The sequence below is a fragment of the Emydura macquarii genome, unplaced genomic scaffold (assembly GCF_026122565.2).
Source record: "Emydura macquarii macquarii isolate MOO-44397 ecotype Brisbane River unplaced genomic scaffold, CSIRO-AGI_Emac_v2 contig_2768, whole genome shotgun sequence".
NCBI lineage: Eukaryota > Metazoa > Chordata > Testudines > Chelidae > Emydura > Emydura macquarii.
In genome coordinates, this window is record NW_027132905.1 from 46,440,714 (window position 1) to 46,458,671 (window position 17,958).

Below are 17,958 nucleotides of genomic sequence, written 5' to 3' on the forward strand. Positions count from 1 at the left end.
GCTTCTGAGCTTCTGTCTTATGTGTAATTCTCACTACCACCATGAAGTTATGTGATGGGCAACTGCACTTTTAAACTTTTTCTGCAAATGTTGTAGAAGTGACCCAGCATAAAAATCAGCACTTCGGATGGATTAGACTGTACAAAAGAAAGACGTTCTCTAACAGCATCTGAAATTACAGAAAATAAATTCTTCAATTCCCAGCATGCAAGTGAATTTATTTAAAGAACTTGTTGGGATGTGTGTGATGTGTGTGGTTTTGCTTTTTAAATGAGAGCCAGGGAGCTAGGAGCATCATGAGATTAAACATAACATGTTGAGCAAAATGCCTTTTTAGGACTATAATACTAAAATATTAAAGTTTTCATTAAAACTGGCACACAAGGAAATGCAGTATTAAATTGGCCACTGTACTTCAGTATTACATGAGGCTCAGAACACATCATATTGTATATGGCATTTACCAATAATCCCCATCTTCCTGCTGACTTGGACTGACTGATTTCTTTTTGAAAAGCTTACTAAATTGTGGCAAAGTGTGCTGAAGTCCCCATTGCTCTGATTAATGGGATTGCAACTCAGATTTGAAACATACTTTTTCAGTTTAGGTGCTGAAAGCCGCAGTTAACCTATACAGAGCTTTCAATACATTCTGCTAGTTGAAACGTATTTTAAAAAGATGCACAATTAACTTAAAATAGTAGCCAAGTAACCGAAGTTATTGAAAACTTACAATTAAAAATTATAGTAGATGCTTTCTTTTGACATTTCTCCAGGAGGTCAAATAGCAACCAGCTGCTAGGATTTTGTGTAATATATTTATCACTATGTGCTACATGAAACTTTACTGAGCTTTCTGCAGAATTAGTATGCAAAACAGAACAGGCAAGGTAGATATCATGTCATAATTACTCTGTGGGTTGCACCAACTTTTATGTACGCCACAAAAATCTTGATACCACATTACAATGTGAATATGACTACGAAGTGGCTGCTATTCAAACTGAAGTAGCTCAGCAGTAGATTTTTTTATTTTATATATATTATAAGACCAACAGGCACCAGTCAAAACTAGATACTTGGTGCCCTGAAACCTAATTTCAATATGCGATTTTTTATTGTACTTTTGAAAAAAAAAAAAAAAAAAGCCTAGAAAAATATTTTTCAAAATTATGCTCCACTCAATTAAAAATGTCCCAAATGAATTGAAAGAAATAAAATAAGATGTTATACACACCTACTGACTGACTAGCTGAATAGGAGTCTGTCCTTGTTCGTGATCGTTTATTGCCTTTTGTATTTGCTGCAAAGAAAATAAAATGCTGAAGAGTTTTTACCTTTGAACTAGAAGCTTTGGAAATATCAGCTTCTCAAACTGAATCAGACTTCTGAATGACATAGGCTTGAGTTTCCTGTTGCTTCATGCAAACTAACATCTGCAGATATCTGTACTTTTCAAGATTAAGATGGTGACAAATAATTTAAACAGTTCAAAAGGACTCTTGAACACAGACCTGTTAACACTGTGTGTGCATAGACCGCAGATTTAAATCACGAAGGCCTGAGTTTGAACAGACATTTCATTTTGTGCCCCTGGATGTCTTAAATTTATACAGTTTACTCTGATTTACTTCTCTCTCCTGCTCTCATTGTTTCCCCAAATAACTTACTGTCCATCAGCCTCCAGTTCAGTAAGGGGTCATACACAAAGGCCTCTAGCACAGCCATGACACTGTCTTTATGTTCTCGCAGGACTTCCATCACAGTATGACAAGTTATTCTGTAATTACCATCTAGGCCAGTCACCTGCAAAAGAGAAAAAACTGAATCAACAATGGTGCTCCTTTTGACTCCAGCCCTAATAATTCCCATAGCAGGACATGCCTATATCTTGACCCAGAATCCTCTTACACCAGGTTCTATTTATTAAAAGAACAAAATACAAGTTCATTACAAGTTTAAGAGGCCCCATTATTCTGATTTAGTGCCCTGCTGGTTAGGGTGAGAGGGAAATGAGGTCCAGGTGACACTAATCTTGAAGCACTGTGGTACTGGCTGTGTTTGGTTCATGACCAATATTTGGGATGAGGAAATACGGAAAGGGATGGGAAATTGCAGGAACATGTTTCCTTTAAATCAATGAAGAGTTGGTTTCATATTGTAAAGGTCATATGGGAAATTTAATTTAAAGAAAAATGCAGCTGAAATATTAACACCTCTGCTCCTTATGGAATTGAGGAGATTCAACTATGGTAGAACACAAGTGGATAGCTGGGGAACTGCTGACATCGTCTTATGAACAGTCCCCTTTCTGTCCTATTAGAAAGGGGCTGCTAACTCCCACCTACCTCCATAGCATTTGTCAACATCCTTGTAAGTCTAAATGGAATCTTCTCAGGAAACTTCTCTCTAGTCATTGCAACCTGAACACACAATAGGAGAGAGTCAGTTAACTAATATACTAACTTTGCAGATATTTCCCTCTCTCCTTCCTTGAGAGAGCGGTTTGTTAATAAGTAAGGGACTGCCTTGCCTGCTATCACTTTTAAAGTTGTGGTTATAACAGGAAAGAAATGTGTGGAGAGCAACAAAAATGATAAAAGGTTTAGAAAACCTGACCTATGAGGAAAAGTTAAAAAAAACTGGCTATGTTTAGTCTTGAGAAAAGACCAAGGGGGGACCTGATAACAGTCTTCAAATATATTAAGGGCTGTTATAAAGAGGATGGTGATCAATTATTCCCCATATCATATGAAGGTAGGGCAAGAAGTAATGGGTTTAATCGGCTGCCAGGGAGATTTAGGTTAGATATTAGGAAAAGCTTTCTAGCCATAAGGGTAATTAGTTCTAGAATAAGCTTCTAAGGGAGGTCTTTAGAGGTTTTAAAGAAGAGGTTGGACAAACATCTGTCAGGGATGGTCTAGTGCTATCTCAGTGCAGGGGGCTGGACTTGATGACTTCTCAAGGTTCCTTCCTGCCCTACTTTTCTATGATTCTCTAGTTCTTGGAATTTTTCAAGGGAAGCTGTAAACATGACTAGATAAAGAATGTAAGAATCAAACAAAGAGTCTGTGCCCGTGCTGTTGGTATAGAGTAATGTAATTCATATTTCAATCACAAGTTGCTATAAGGCTTTGTGTGAAAACCACCACTGATACTTAGCACTCATTGTTTGTAAAACAATTGTATAACTCATCTTAATAACATTCTGGTGAGATAAGTGTGCATTCTCTCCATTTTGCTGACAGGTAAAGTGAGACACAGAGTAGTTAAGTGATGTGCCACAAGACCACACTGCAAGTCAGTGGCAGAGCTAAAGTAAGAACTCAGGAATTCCTGGCTCCTAGATCTGCCTTTGCTGTACTAGACAATAGGGTCGTTCTGAAATATAAAAATAGACTTTTTGAGTACAAAAAGCTTACCTCAAAACAGTCCCCAAAGTCAATATGCAGGATCTTTCCACTCAGCCTGTCTAGCATCAGGTTGGAAGGGTGTCTTTGTGGAAGAACAGGAGAGAGGCCAGAACAGATCATTAGAGAGTCACAGAAAAATGTATAAAAAAGTAAATCATGGCTTTGGTCTGGGATGACATTTATCTTTGCTAGTCAGAAGACAGCCAATGGTAGCTTGCCTTCAATCTCATGATAAATAGGTTTCCTGAAGCACTTCCATCATAGTGTGATTAGATTCTGTAATTACAACTCAGGAGTTATCAGAAATCCTCTTGGTTTTGAAGATAAAATATTCTATCAGATGAGACACATCCCTATATTTTTGGATATGTACATTTTGGTTATATTTCTTTTCTATTTAGGATAGTTATTCCACTAATTTTATAATGACTTTACATTTTTACAGAATAGGGAAATTTAACTAGTGTATTGCTTGTAAAGAGAAGGAAATCAGGCTGTTAGCAAAGGCAATCTTAGACTAGGAAGGTGCTGGGTATCACAAAACTGTCTTTCATGCTGTCGTAGTCCACTTTTTATTTTTAACCCCCAAGTTTCACAGGTTTATAACTTAATGATCAAAAGTTCTATGCTCAAAAGCAAATTATTTTATTACATAAATGTTGCAGAAAGGTTTCGTAGTTATGTTATAGACCTCTAGTATAAAAATAATACCAATTTCAGATGTTTTTTCATATGAGTTTATAGAGGCTACTGGGACAGTAATCCACATACTAAATCGAAAGTCTACATCATCTTTGACTGGTTCATTGTACTCTTCCATTGACATACATATTAAAGTGACATGCCGATATGCATTTGAACAACAGTCTAGGCGCAGTTAGTATGAGGAAAATAATGTATGTTTTAAAATTATCTACATACGTATTTAATCATATACACCCTAGATAATATTTATTGACAAGAAAATCAGAATCAAGTGACAGAAAGGAAACTGTATTAATGACCTCGCTGAAAACCCATTAATATCAAACACCTGGATTTTTCTCAGGTAAGAGGCCCCCAGGGAAAGAGGCGCACTAGATTGAAGGCTGGGATGGCAGCAGTGAGCCTACACTTCCTATGGCAGTTGGGAAACAAGACATACTTAGATTCTCTCTTTAAAAGAGAGTGGTCAGTATGAACACTGGCTATCTACCAAGCACTGCACAAACAGTAATTTATTCCCCCAGAGTAAGAACACTGGGAGGTTACCTCAGTTCGACAGATGGGGAAATAGGTGAAGTGATTTATTCGAGGCCACCCAGTGAATGAGTGGTAAGTCTGGAATTGTAACTCTCAGCTCTTGACTTAGTTTTGTGCTTATTCCTCTCAACCATAGTGCCACTCGAAAGAGAAGACACTCATGTCATGCACTCAAGAGACATACAAACCCTTGGTCCTGATCCTGGAGCACTGAAGTTAATGGGCGCAGCAGAGGCCCTGAAAGATGATATCATTTGGAGTTTGGAATAGCTAAGATGAAAGTGGTTATCACAAGAGAATATCCAGGGAATGAGTTGATGGGAGCATGACAACGATTTCAGAATGGAATCTAAAAATCCTTGTTAGCTGCACTTATTTAAAAGAAACTATTTCAATTTCACTTACCTGTCCCCGAGGCCCAAAATGTACCCAACCATTGACATCACAGCTAGCGAGCGGGTATAATTAGTTCTTCTGTCAAACCACACCTAAAATAACAGAGATGAAATGATTCTGATTAAACTGGATGTGCCTCAAACAAATTCAGAAAATACATACAAGACATACAATGCATAGGCACTGAAGCTGGCTAATTATGCTAATTCAGTTTACACTTCACCATTTTAATGTTGCTAACAGTAAATTAAATCAGTCTTTGTTATCCTATACAAAATATGTCATATACAGGTCTTGGGGATCAAGGGAATTAGCTTCTTTCAGTCATGTGCCCACAAACAAAGACATGCATTACATGCTGCAAACACTCCATTCACAGGGAGGGCAAGATATTAGCAGTCTGCAAGAGTCATTAGTAGTGACTGAAGGTGAATGTACCTCAGAGCTGGGGCTTTTTAGCCACAGCAGTTTGGCAAGATCATCACCAGCTGTATTATTGACTGCGTGTTCAAACACCTCCACCTTCTGCATCAAAGTCAGGTGGTCGTAATCTGGAGCCATCTAAAACAGAGAAATGTCATTTAGCACCTCTGAAGTTTTTCATAACGATTCTGAAACAGCCACAATCTGAGGAATGTGTCAATCTCTACTAGTTTACAGAATAAAACGATGAAAAAGTGATTAAATTACCATTAATTGCTCTGCAGCACAAACCAATTCATTTACAGCAAACTCAGCAAGAAGAACTCATTTGAAATGCAAGACCACACAGTGTGGCCACAAATATTCCAACAGCTGCTTTTATTGTTGATAAAAAAGCTAAGAGAGAATTTTAGTTCTGGAGAAAGATTAAGTCTTCTGGATTGTAATACCCACTCTGCTTAAGAGAGAACCAGCAGTACCAGCTTCCCTATACTTCCCCGCCAATGTACAATTTTCATAGCTCATCAATTTTTGAGTTCTCTGCTTATGCTAGTAAATATCAGCTGTGGTGGCACTCTGTGATGTGGACACATCTGCTGGGAACCAAACTGATCTTTACCAACCTCATCTTAGCTGTAAGATGGTAAGAACTTGTGGTCATTATCGACATAGCAAGCAAGAGGTAAATAACTCCTTAGCCTATCACTAATTTATGAGTGCTTTTGAATATTCTATCATTTTTATTTTATATTATTGCACAGTTATTAGAGTAATTTTAATACCAAAAGGGATCAAAAGACAGGTAAATAAATGAGAACAAGAGCCGGCCTGTGCCATTGCTTTCACTACTCAGAGGGATATTAGAGATCTAACAGAACAGCTAATTGTGTGCACGTCTTGTCCTTTACCCGCAGCATGATGCGATGTTCAATATTGAGGAGGATCTTTTTCTTTTCCCTGTAGTCTCGGATGAGCGCGTGCAGAGTGTCACAGTGGGGAACCCAGCCAATCAGGCCAGAGTTTGTAGACAGTGGAATAACGGCATATCTCTGGATGCTAGGGAGAGAGAAAAAAAAATATCACAGCTCAAATTGCTGGACATTAGGAATTTCAGGGTGTTCAAAAATCTACCTGTCAAGAGTAACCCACTGCCCAAATCTGGAGAATCTGATACTTATCCAGTTCATCACTTTTATCACCCTGTCTTTTATTCAAATTAACTGGAGAATCCTTCTTGATAAGAGTATCGCTGTTTACTCTTAAGAATTATTTTAAGCAGTTTATGTAAAGCTCACTGAGAGTTCACTTTCTGAAGCTTTGTGTTAAGTGACCCACAACATTCTATAAATGGCAGATGGCATTCAGTTTGATATGTACTAACATGTAAAACACAAGGGTGCAGAACTGCAATCAGTGGCTACTTACACTAAGCACAAGAGTCAGTAGTCAGTGACTATTTTAAAGTCTTCTGGCTAAGAATCAACCATTTCACAAGATTATATGTTCCTCTCAAAGTAGGTCTATAAACTACATTACAAAACAGTCACTGGACTCTAGTAAGCCAGCAAGGTTATTAATGCTCTAAGCCTCCAGAGCCATTAATGGAAATGTCTTGAATTGGGATCATCTTGAAGATGATGAAACAACAGAAGGGGTTTATTTAAAACAAAAAACAAAAAACCCTCCTCCTTTCAAGATACATTATCTCCAGGTATTAGTTACATAAATATTGAATTTTGTGGCACTTTGTTACTGGATTTTCCATTTCTTCATAAGCTAGCAGGAAGTGTAGAGGCATTAGGTACATCACCATTAATGCATTAGAAGAGCCAATATTTGCTCCTAATACCTGAGGTTTTTACGCAGAGATGTCGGGTCATTGGCCAGCAGAGTGTTGACTAGTCCAAAGAGCTGCATTACTCTTTCATCCTGGCGAAGGTCCTCATGGCCCTTCAGAAGGAATACAAACTCATGCCCATTACTTCCTGTAAGAGAAGATATGGGGCGTGGTGACGTGGAGTCTAATAGCTTAGATGAACAATTAGATGAAGTCTGAATCACATTTAAACTAACTGAATGACAGCAAGATTCAGAATGTTGGGTAAATACATTTCATTTTATAAATAACTGCCTTCTGAGGATGGAAATTCACTTGATAAAGAATAATGCAACAAAACAAGTCCTGATTTTTGAATAAATGGTTGATATTCATTAAAGACAGGTTACCAAGACTCCACTCTTCTGAAGGAGATACAATACTAAGATCAGTAAGACAACAGGACACTGACATGACCAAATGCACAAAAGATCTACTGCTTTCTTGCAGCTGTGAATTGTGTTGCCACCTCTGGCATCTCTCTTCCCCCTTCATGCACTCTCAAGCTCCTCAGCCCTTCATATACACTGTAAATCTAAACCTAATGCAGTCCTCCACCCGCTTTCCTGGTCAGTATACCCCTCTTCCTTTAGTTCCTTTTACTCTTCCAAACTGTGTGTAGCCAAAGGAACTAACCTGGTGGCCTAAACATCAGTAGTGTAATACACATTACTCCCTGCAGCCATGGATTCGACTCCTGTCAAAATCAACACATTCTTCCACCGTGCTGGGTTAAAGGAGTTGAATACAATGCATTTTACTAAATGTTTTTTTAGACAGAACATAAAAATCCAAGGGCCTGTTTGTTCTGAACATAAAATCAAGGATATTATGCTGATTATATAATTTCCCTTCCTCTCCACTATTGCGCGCATGACGTGGGCCAGTTGGCTGACAGCCTTCATCCCAGAGGTGGCTATGTGTCAGTGTTACTGTAGATACATAGCTGAAGCACTCTGGGATGAAAGACACTCAAAGTATTTCCCTTATCCTCCAGTTCCATGCTTGCTTCTTGATGAGCAGCTAGGGAGAGAGTACATGTTGATATTTCCAGGAATGGGAAAGTAGGGCAATCTGAGTAGCTGGCTTGTCCTGAAAATCATTTGCAGAAAATGAAAAATCCACTTTCTAAAGGGAATATAGTAAAGACTTTCTTGAACAAGTATACAGGCTGAGCTAAAAGCCATCATGATTTCAAGGTTAGAATAGCAGACAGCAAAACTTAAGCAGAGCAGCGTGCATTTCTTACCCATTAATGTCAATTTCCTGGGCCTCTGCTTGGATGTGATGACCTGCAGTGATGGTGCAATGGACTGAATGCGGATGATGGGCTGGTTGGGATCATATGTTCCTGGCACTGCTAATTCCAAATCCCGGCACATGAGGAGTTTTGGTGACACATACTGTAGTTCTAAGGAAGTGAGCTGCCAGCAAGAAAAAAACAAACAAACAAAACCGATGTTTTATATACTCCTATGTGTCAATTTAATATCACTGAAATACCAAAAAAGCAGATATTATGGAGGGCATAGAACAGATCACAGTCAACCACCAATACTTCAGTTACTTGCAAAAAGCACTGCATAAGGTGCAAGCCTGCAGCAAGTATTTCTGGAATATCCTTGTTGAGTATTTTGGATAAACTCAGATGGATATTGAGAGCTTACCCCGTAAGACCCACAACAGAACTGTACCTCTCCCCCCACCTGAGGCAGCTGCTTAGAGATACGCCTGAATACATGGTAATAGAGATCCCAGGCCTGGGTGAGGTCCTTGACGTTGCCAGATTTCATGTACTTCCTACACCATTCCTGAGCCTCCATTAAGTCTCTGCCATATGCCTGGGGAGGAAGAAGAAAAATTAACCCAAACTAAGTCTATAGTGGAACAAATGAAGAATAAATACTGAGCACTTACAAAGAGCTTCATTTATTTAATTTCAAAAGCCTGAACAGACATTAACTGGTTCCAAGGTTACAAGGCAAATCAGTGGCAGGACTAAGATCAGACCTCAGGTATTTCTGGCTCCAAGACCTGTGCTGACTCTGATGCTGCCCCACACAGACTCCACTCCCAAAAGAAACCAGAAGAGGCAGAATTGCCCTTTAATGGTGCAGCTGTGGAGCAAAAGCTACAGTCAGAAGGTCAAATGAGCTGTGTACACTGACTAGGGAGGAGCCATCTCCATCACCTGCACTGACGACAGCATTATGCAGACTGGGAAGCAATGTGGCCATGAGGTAGAGGAAATTACTTCAAAGAAGGCAGCACTTACTCTCACAGGCTGCTTTGGTGGATATATTTTACAAAGCCCACATAATGTCTGTTACACACTACACTCCAAGTGCTATTTGTTTTATCGGATTATGCCTACATTGTATTGGAGTCACCAAAGATCAAGAATAGAGGAATTAGTGTCAAGGATAAGGGATGCTCCAAGCTAGTATAAACTATCTAAAGAGCTTCACTCTTATCTTAATTGGTGGGGTAACCCCCATGTCTGTTTCATAGTCTAGAACTGGATTTGAAGCATGTTCAATTCCCTGAAGCACTCTTCACTCTCAACATGCTCCTCAATCTGATTAAAAGGATGCAAACAAGCACTGAAACTATTGAAACTCCTCTCAGGGGCCTAGAATTAGGACTCTTTAGAGGTAGACTCTACTGTACAACAGAGCAGTCACTCTGTCAAGCTTCCACAATGCAAAACTAGAGTTATAGCAGCAGCCCTCCATCCAATAAAAAAATATATATATATATTCAGTGCCTTTTCTACTACATTGATAAAAGGTACTGGGAATATTTTTGAGGCAGGGTGAGTTTTATGGGGCTAAAGGAAGCTCACACTTCACACTACTAGTAGATACCTGATTGAAAGATGTTTCCTTTAAAGTCTGGGGCCCACGCTCCATCATAGCATGAAGCGGCTCCAGCACCTCAAACATTCCCTTCACATTCCTCTCTCCGAAGTACAGACGGGATGCCTCTTCTAGCCCTTCATGCCACATCTCATGCCAGAGGATGGCGACACGAATCAGCTCTTCGCTCACCTGGATTAGGATAGGGAAGATAAATTCTATAGAAAAAAAAGTCGCATGAGTGCACAGAGGCTTAAAAGTCCTAGACTACTTTCACCTTGAGAATGCTTTCACCTACTCCCTGCTGGTGGCTAGAAGGCACCACACAAACTTTTCCCAAGTGTCTACTATAAACTTTCTCCTGTGAGTATCCTACTGGACTGTAACAACCCGATTTGCTCACCTGCCAATATGTTTGCAATCCCATGAATTCTGCCTGATAATATATTCCTGTCTTTCAGTTATTCATTAAGAATTTAGCAATCAAGATAAACTCGCTCTTTCCCCAGAAACAAGTCAGACTTGGTATGTTCTGTTTCCCTTGCTCATTAAATTATGTTTCTCTTTATGGGGGCAATGATTCCCTTTCCCCACTCTTCTCAGCTCTCCAAGTTCATCTGTGACAAACCTCACAACCCCAATATTTAAGGTTATGGTCCATCACGCTAGAAAGTCTCCTTGAAAGGGTGTACTCTAACACTATCATTCCTTCCAAACAAAATTCCTTCCAGGCAAATTAATCATATTCAGAATCACATAATAAACATTTTTCTTTAGTTTAATGGGAGAGAATATTGCTACAAGTCCAGACCCAAAAAATTTAATATGGCTGGTGCATCAGTCCACGGAATGATTCTTTATTGACCATACACACAGCACTCACCATCATTGCTTGCTGTACCAGAGTGTTACTATGCTCACACATGTTTTTCAGGATCTTATTGGCAGCATTGTGGCGTGCAGTTGTGGTGGACTTAGAGGCCACAGTCAAGGGGTAGATCAAAGCCTGTGACAGACATCAGACAATAATAATTTATAACTGTATACACACATAACAAAGGCTGCATAGATCAAGGGACTAACAAGACTAAAACAAAATAAAATGGTTTACTTGATTAAAAATGGTCTACTTAATAAAAAAAAGTTTATCGAGAACAGTAGACAGAAACCGTGACAAGCCTACACATTCTACTAAGAAATGGCAATTTTATGGCAGAAAAAGTGAAAGCAAACTTACTTATTGAAATGGATAACTGAAGGATTAAGCACATTTGTTTTTCTATCAGAAGGTCCCATAATCTGAAATGCTTGGATTTTCATTGATCAGGTAGCAGGATAATTCCAGTGTTGAAGTACTGGTGCCTAACTGATAGAGGAACAGAAAATTCTCCTCTCCAGCATGCTAGGAACAGATTCTCTACAGTGATGTAGGAAATACAGCTAGTGTCTCAGCAGCAGCTACTGTCCATTAACAATTACTTAATTAATTTAGATTTAAGGAAGCAATTTTCACCATCAGGTGTCCTAACAGATGGAGAGGCCTTCAAATTCTGTCTGGTCTGAATGCTGCATGTCTCATATGCCCCTCATTTCCATCTTTCCTGCGAGGAGGCTGAGGGGAAGAAATCTTTCAGGGGAATGAGTAAGCTATTCAGGAGAGAGCAGTAATAAAGCTCTTTTGATATAAACTATAAGCAGTCCTGTGCCAGAACCTGACCCTGACACTTTCACTCCCTAGTCACTCTCATTAAAGACATCAAATAGAATAAGGAAGCTTTACTGGGCCAAGAATCTTCCTCAAGGCCACAGCTTACCTGGGGGTGATATCTCCCAATATCTGTGAGGAGCTGGTGAATAAGGCGCCCCACTAAAGGCCGAGGTGTATCAATTCTTGCAATGAGCTGAGGGATCACCTGATAGCAAAGGTGAGAATAAAAATTCCAGTCACACTCACATGTACAGTTCACAAGCTGTTCAGTCCAACCTACTCATATCAGAGACCTCAAAGGCTCTGTTTGTCCACAGCAAAGTGGTCAGAGATCCCAGTACACATTCTACAAACTAGATCGAGAATACAGAGATGGACTGCCGAAAGATATAAATGGTGATGTCAGAGGTACAGAACAGCTATGTGAGACAATGACTGTCATGTGCAACCAGTCCCTTGTAGTAGATATTAATTGTGGATGATACTCCCCATACAAACTGTTGCAGGCGCCTCCCACATCTTGAACAAGGGTAAATGTAAAGCAAATAAAAAGTGGAACCTTTTGTATGAGGTGCAGACTATAGAGTCATCCTGAAACAGACTGAGGATCTGGGTTATGTAAGGGCAGCACAGAGGGGTTTCACACCCCATCACCATTACCACATGTTATCTCTAACTTAAAAATCCCTCACTCTCTCTCCTTCTCTGGCACTAATCAGCTCAGACAGGCATCCAGGAATGCCACTCCAGTCTCTGTCCAGGGTGCTTATTAAAAGAGTTACAATTCCTACTGTGAGCACACTGCTCTCATCAAGTCACATAAAGAGGTTGCTTTGGCAGGATGCCATTTGGGATATTACAGTCATAGAGATTCCAAAGGGCTAGGTAAGAACAAAGTTAGGTAAGATGGAATCCACGCCAGCCTCTCCTACTCCTTACCTGTAGCCAGGTGTCTATTTGGATTGCCTTGACCCCTTCAACCAGAGCTTCATTGACATCAGGCCAGTGACCATAGTCAAACCATAAAGTAAGGACTCTGAAGAAAGAAAAACAGGACATTCCAGTATCTTGTTTTCAGAACCTACAGCAGTCTCTTATTCCCCCAACCAAGAGCATGTGGTTATAAACAAGCTTGGACCGAATGTTCAGTATTCAATTTGTTTAGCTGTATATGAAGAGAGCAGGAACATGTTACAGGGAGTCCTAAAGTGAATGAGTCCTGTATATCACTAGCAGCTTGATTTTATTTGGTATGTGCTTTACTAGGTACCTGAGAGTGTCCTGTAGATTGTTGCCTCGAGACAGAGAGATAGAGCGGAAGAAACCCTGGACAGCAGGGACTGTATACAGCAAGAGGGTCTTGGACAAATCCTGTGGGAATGAAAATAGCTGCTTTAGTTCTACAAAAGCATATTAGTGAAGGATGTGTCATCAGCGGGAAGGCTGTAGGAAATGGAGTGCAAGCTGAACATGTAGCTCTCAGTCTTCAGGCTATCCCCATGAATCCTGAGCATGGAGGAGAAGGGAAAGAAGATACAAAGGCATGCATATGATTCACACCAACCCCGTCTCTAGCCCTCACTCCCACAGAACACATTCATATACTCCATACCCTATACTTAAATCCACACCAACCTCCACCTTTGCAGAGAATACACAGATACCCCATGTTCGTTCCCCACAACCTCCCCTGCGGCGCAGCAGTAGCTAGGGTTCTTATTATATTTGAATTTATGGGCAAAAGTTATAAAAAAACCACAAACTAAGAAGAACTATAACTTTCTACTTAAAACTATACCTCATATAATCTGTGTGTCAAAGGCCCGAGTCCTGTCATTAGAGACTTCTCAGAGAGAAAAGTCACACAACATGTCCTTCAAACAATGTGCCCACCACGCGATGATGCTCATTGCCAGCAGGCAGGGAGGGCTGTACCTCAGTGACTTTCTTTTGCACAGGAGATGGAATGGGACTGTTCTCTGTGCTCTCTGCCTCGCTGTCGCTGCCGCTGCCCTCCGTGTTGGCACTGGTGATGCTGGCGCCACTGGCATGACGCAGTTTCTTCTTCTCATCTCTGGCCTGGTTCTGATGTTTGTAGTGAAGCACAGCCTCAAAGTTCATCACTGCCCAGGCGTGCCAGGCCTGCCAATGGGGGAGCAGAATATCAACAGGAATCCAAGAATGCTGAAGCCTCTACACAGAGCCCACTCTCAAGTGATTAAAGGATCCCTGCTGCAGCAAATTAAATCATGTCCCTTCCCTCATACACCCTGCTCACTGGAGATCAAACTGAAGAGCTAATATTCAGGACAAGGGGAAATATGGGGAAAGGAAATATAAGGAGAGGACAATGGGGTAGAGACCGAAGGGTGAGGAGCATGCTGCCCAAGGGGACATCTGGTCTCAAATGTGTAGGAACTCTGAAGCCAGAAACTCTTTTGAGAATTAAAAGTAGAAATCCCGTAGAATTACACCACTTTGTGGAGCAAGTTTCAACACTTCCCCATAGATTAGTTTCCCCTGTTCACCTAAGCAACCATAACTGAGAGAGAAGATCCCGAATGTGACAGCATGAGCTGAACTGCAATTCCACTCCACTGGTCAGCAAACATCGGATCGCACTTTGACCCGAGTGCAGGATCACTTACACTGGAGACAGTGATATACCAGTGTCTATCCTGTTTTACAAGGGCAGGAGGTTCTATGGGCCACACAATGTTGTGTTGCATTGTATTTTGGGATATGGTGCTCATTATATTGCCTCCACAGTTTAGCATTGAGTTCTCTCTTTGGCTACCTTGTACCAGTTGCGGTCATGCTCCGTGGAGGCACTGTAGTACTGCAGGACTTTGGGGATGGTGCTCTCATTAATGCCTTGCAGATTAAGTTGCCACTCGCCCAGTTTCAGGAAACACCTGAAAAAGCCAGGGAGACTATTAAACCTACAACAGAACAAGCACTAAGAAGTCAGACTGTCAGTTTAAAATGCAGAATTCTTGTCCAAGGTCTGAAAAGAAATTTAATCTGGAAACCCATCCAATAAGCCACCTTTAAACACAGATGGGGATGAACTACTCTGTAGTTAGTGTCGCTCACAAGGGTCAAGACTCCAAAGGTTCCATGTCTAAACTCTACCACTAACTTGCTTCAACTCTGGGCAAGTCACAAACTCTCTGCCCCTCAGTAGACCCAATTATATAATGAGGATGATAAATCTCCCACAGGGGCATCAGGAAGCTTAACTGATGTTTATAAAATGCTCTGAAATCCTCATATGGAAGTCCTAAAACAGGGGACACTGTCAGTATAGGAGGTGCGGTGCCTGACATAATGTACTGAATGGCCACACTTAAAAGCATCACATAACCCACACACCGCCATCAGGACCAGCAGGCCTGGCACTATGAAAACCAGTCACTGGGGTACATGGAGACTAGTCTTGGCCAGAGCCAAGAATCATTGTTCACTCCTGTCCAGAAGACAGAAAATATTTTCATTGCAACAGGAGAGGTGTGAAGTTCTCTAAAAGGTTTAATACTTAGGTCCCCTAGGAAGCTTTAAGTGCACAAAAATGCAGCCCAGTCCTTTCTACATTTTGTAATTTTCAATGAGTGTTACACAGGAAAAAAAATCAGTGCTGAACTCATCAGCACTTGCCTTTCAAGCTAGATCATTATAGAAGGTCTAGGAAGAGAACAGCTGTTATATAAAGCTCTCATTCTGGAAAAAATATACAGTTAAGAAAAAATACAGGTGCTTTTAAAGTTCCATTCAGCAGTAAAACATCATACTCTTTTGATCATTCAGTTTCTTATTCGAACAGGAAATGATAGAATCTCCAGGCCCCAAGAACTCGGAAGGGAAACTGATATTTTTGCTAGATGTATTTTTAATGTAACACTATATTTTAAAAGGTTACCGCAAGCTGGGCATCCAGTTGCCAGAAGCACAGCTGCACCAAGTGCCTGAGCTGCCAGAAGCTTGGCTGTGTCAGGCTGAGTGAGCCATGTGGAAAGTGTTTCTTTCCTGCTGACTGGAACCTCCCAAAAACAAAGAATTAGTCATGCTGGGAGCTCTGGTTTCTTCAATCAATCGACCACACTGCAGGAAAAATACAAGCAGCTGCCTATGACAAACATAAGCTTGTTTAAATGGTGTCTCAGTGTCTTTAGTAACCTCTGTCATTCAGCAGAGTCTCTGAATTTGCAGATTTAGTTGCTGGAATTATACACTGGGCAGGTATGTGACATAACACAACTGGCTTCTACTGGCCAAATGAAGACAACTCTGACCCTATCCATTCTAAATGGAATTATTGTTCATGTATTTTCTGCAAGGATTCTGCAACCTCAGGATCTGTGCTGGTGTCAATAACCAGGCACTAGACCTCAAAGGACACAGTACTAACCGTGCCATGAGTTTGTGGAGTTCCTGCTTGTGCTGCTGGTCTTCGGTTGCGATAGCATGCTGTGCTTGTTGTTGCATCGTCTGCACAAAGTGCTGCATGTGCTGGAAGGCATCGATCTGCAATCAGATGTTGACAGTATGAATGTACGAGTTAAATACAGCATCACAAGGGAGAAGGCGATCCATTGGAAATACAGGTATTCATGGGAGCCAAAGCAGACCTTAATTTTCCCATCAATGCCCTTTAACCGTTTACACCTATATGGAGTAACTTTGCTTTATATGACAGAATAAATCCATTTATACATCCATGTTCTTTCATGGCACCTATTGGTCTTTAGCATCCATGAACCTTGAATCATCACCTCATAAATCTGGTAACTGAACTGCTACTCAGGACTTAACTGCAACTTCCTTTCAGTGGACTCACCTTCATCTCATACAACCATTCAGCCAAAAGCCTGGCTGAACAGATATGCCTTAGCACTGTCAAACTTAGGTCAACAAACCCTGGCTCTGGTGACTTGATAAAGCCAACTCTACAAATGAGAACCTTCAAAAGCCTTTCATCTGATTTGCCATAGGACATTGGGGCAGGTACCAGATTATCTAGGACTTCAATGAATGTAACCAGAACCCTGAAATTCACCTGGAAGCAAAGTGGTAGCTGATGTAGAGCACACACACATGCATAATCTGATGGCCTACCAAATTTAGGAGGGGTTTTGTAATCCATAACTATGTCAAAATGGCAAGCAGATAGATGGTACCAGAGATTACAAGAAGCCCATCTATAACACTTTTAACTGCTTGAGAAAACTGGTTTGAGAAAACACTGCCTAAGGAAACTTGCAGTTTCTTGGGCTTCTCTCTTCTCCCCTCAGGCTCCAGGCCTGGTTTATAGTCCAAGTCCTGGAGTGAAGTATTTTAGATCTTTACTAGTTGAAGTAGCCAGACTTCTCTGCAGGTCATTTTGGAAGCCTCATGGAACAGCATATTGCTCTTTTTCTGATGGGTTAGAGAGAGAGACTAGTGCTGAAAACAGCTCATGATAGCAAGATTTGGGAAAAATATTTTCAACACTGAAAAAAAATTAAAAGCAAGAAAAATTGAAGTGAAAGGTCAAACAAAAGAGGCGTGTGCGCTCCGCTGGAAGCAATTAAAGCTAAAGCCCTTGAAATCTAAAAGGTCACTTCAGGTCAGAAACCGTACAATGTGCTATTAAAAAGCCAAATTATTTCTCTTCTGTCTATGGGAATGAACATTTTTCTCATTAATGGAGCTATTTAAGACGGTGAGACAGGAACCACCTGAATTGGAATGACTCATCAGCTCAGTTCAAATGTTAACCTCCCTTTTCAGCATTCTGAATTCAATCAACCATCAGGAAAAAGGGTTTTAACCAAGAGGCAGAACATGGAAAAATTGTCATGCTGCTAATCTGAACACAGGGATAGCAGAGGGATCTTTACATGGCTAATAAGATGTGGATGGGTATCAAGTACCTGTCAGTAAAATGGTGGTACTTTTCTGCTGAAAGTAACTAAGGTCAATCTAAAAAGCGTGAAGACAAACTTTTAAAAACCTGATGCTCCCTCCTCCCATTCCTACCCATACCTGGCAATCTGTTTCCCC

General features: G+C 40.6%; 1 protein-coding gene across 1 annotated transcript in view; it reads right to left on the reverse strand.

The window, feature by feature from the left end:
* The window catches only part of MTOR (mechanistic target of rapamycin kinase), a 105,297-nt gene that overhangs the window by 3,064 nt on the left and 84,275 nt on the right, over positions 1–17,958 (reverse strand). The window contains exons 39-56 of the mRNA XM_067567413.1: positions 16,325–16,440; positions 14,714–14,831; positions 13,852–14,058; positions 13,187–13,287; positions 12,856–12,952; positions 12,023–12,121; positions 11,092–11,214; positions 10,218–10,400; positions 9,045–9,191; positions 8,600–8,774; positions 7,324–7,459; positions 6,383–6,530; positions 5,490–5,612; positions 5,061–5,143; positions 3,423–3,495; positions 2,349–2,423; positions 1,671–1,806; positions 1,238–1,303 (exon numbers count right to left, since the gene is read on the reverse strand). Of these exons, the coding sequence (XP_067423514.1) occupies positions 1,238–1,303; positions 1,671–1,806; positions 2,349–2,423; positions 3,423–3,495; positions 5,061–5,143; positions 5,490–5,612; positions 6,383–6,530; positions 7,324–7,459; positions 8,600–8,774; positions 9,045–9,191; positions 10,218–10,400; positions 11,092–11,214; positions 12,023–12,121; positions 12,856–12,952; positions 13,187–13,287; positions 13,852–14,058; positions 14,714–14,831; positions 16,325–16,440 (2,206 nt within the window). The remainder of the gene's footprint in view (positions 1–1,237; positions 1,304–1,670; positions 1,807–2,348; positions 2,424–3,422; positions 3,496–5,060; positions 5,144–5,489; positions 5,613–6,382; positions 6,531–7,323; positions 7,460–8,599; positions 8,775–9,044; positions 9,192–10,217; positions 10,401–11,091; positions 11,215–12,022; positions 12,122–12,855; positions 12,953–13,186; positions 13,288–13,851; positions 14,059–14,713; positions 14,832–16,324; positions 16,441–17,958) is intronic.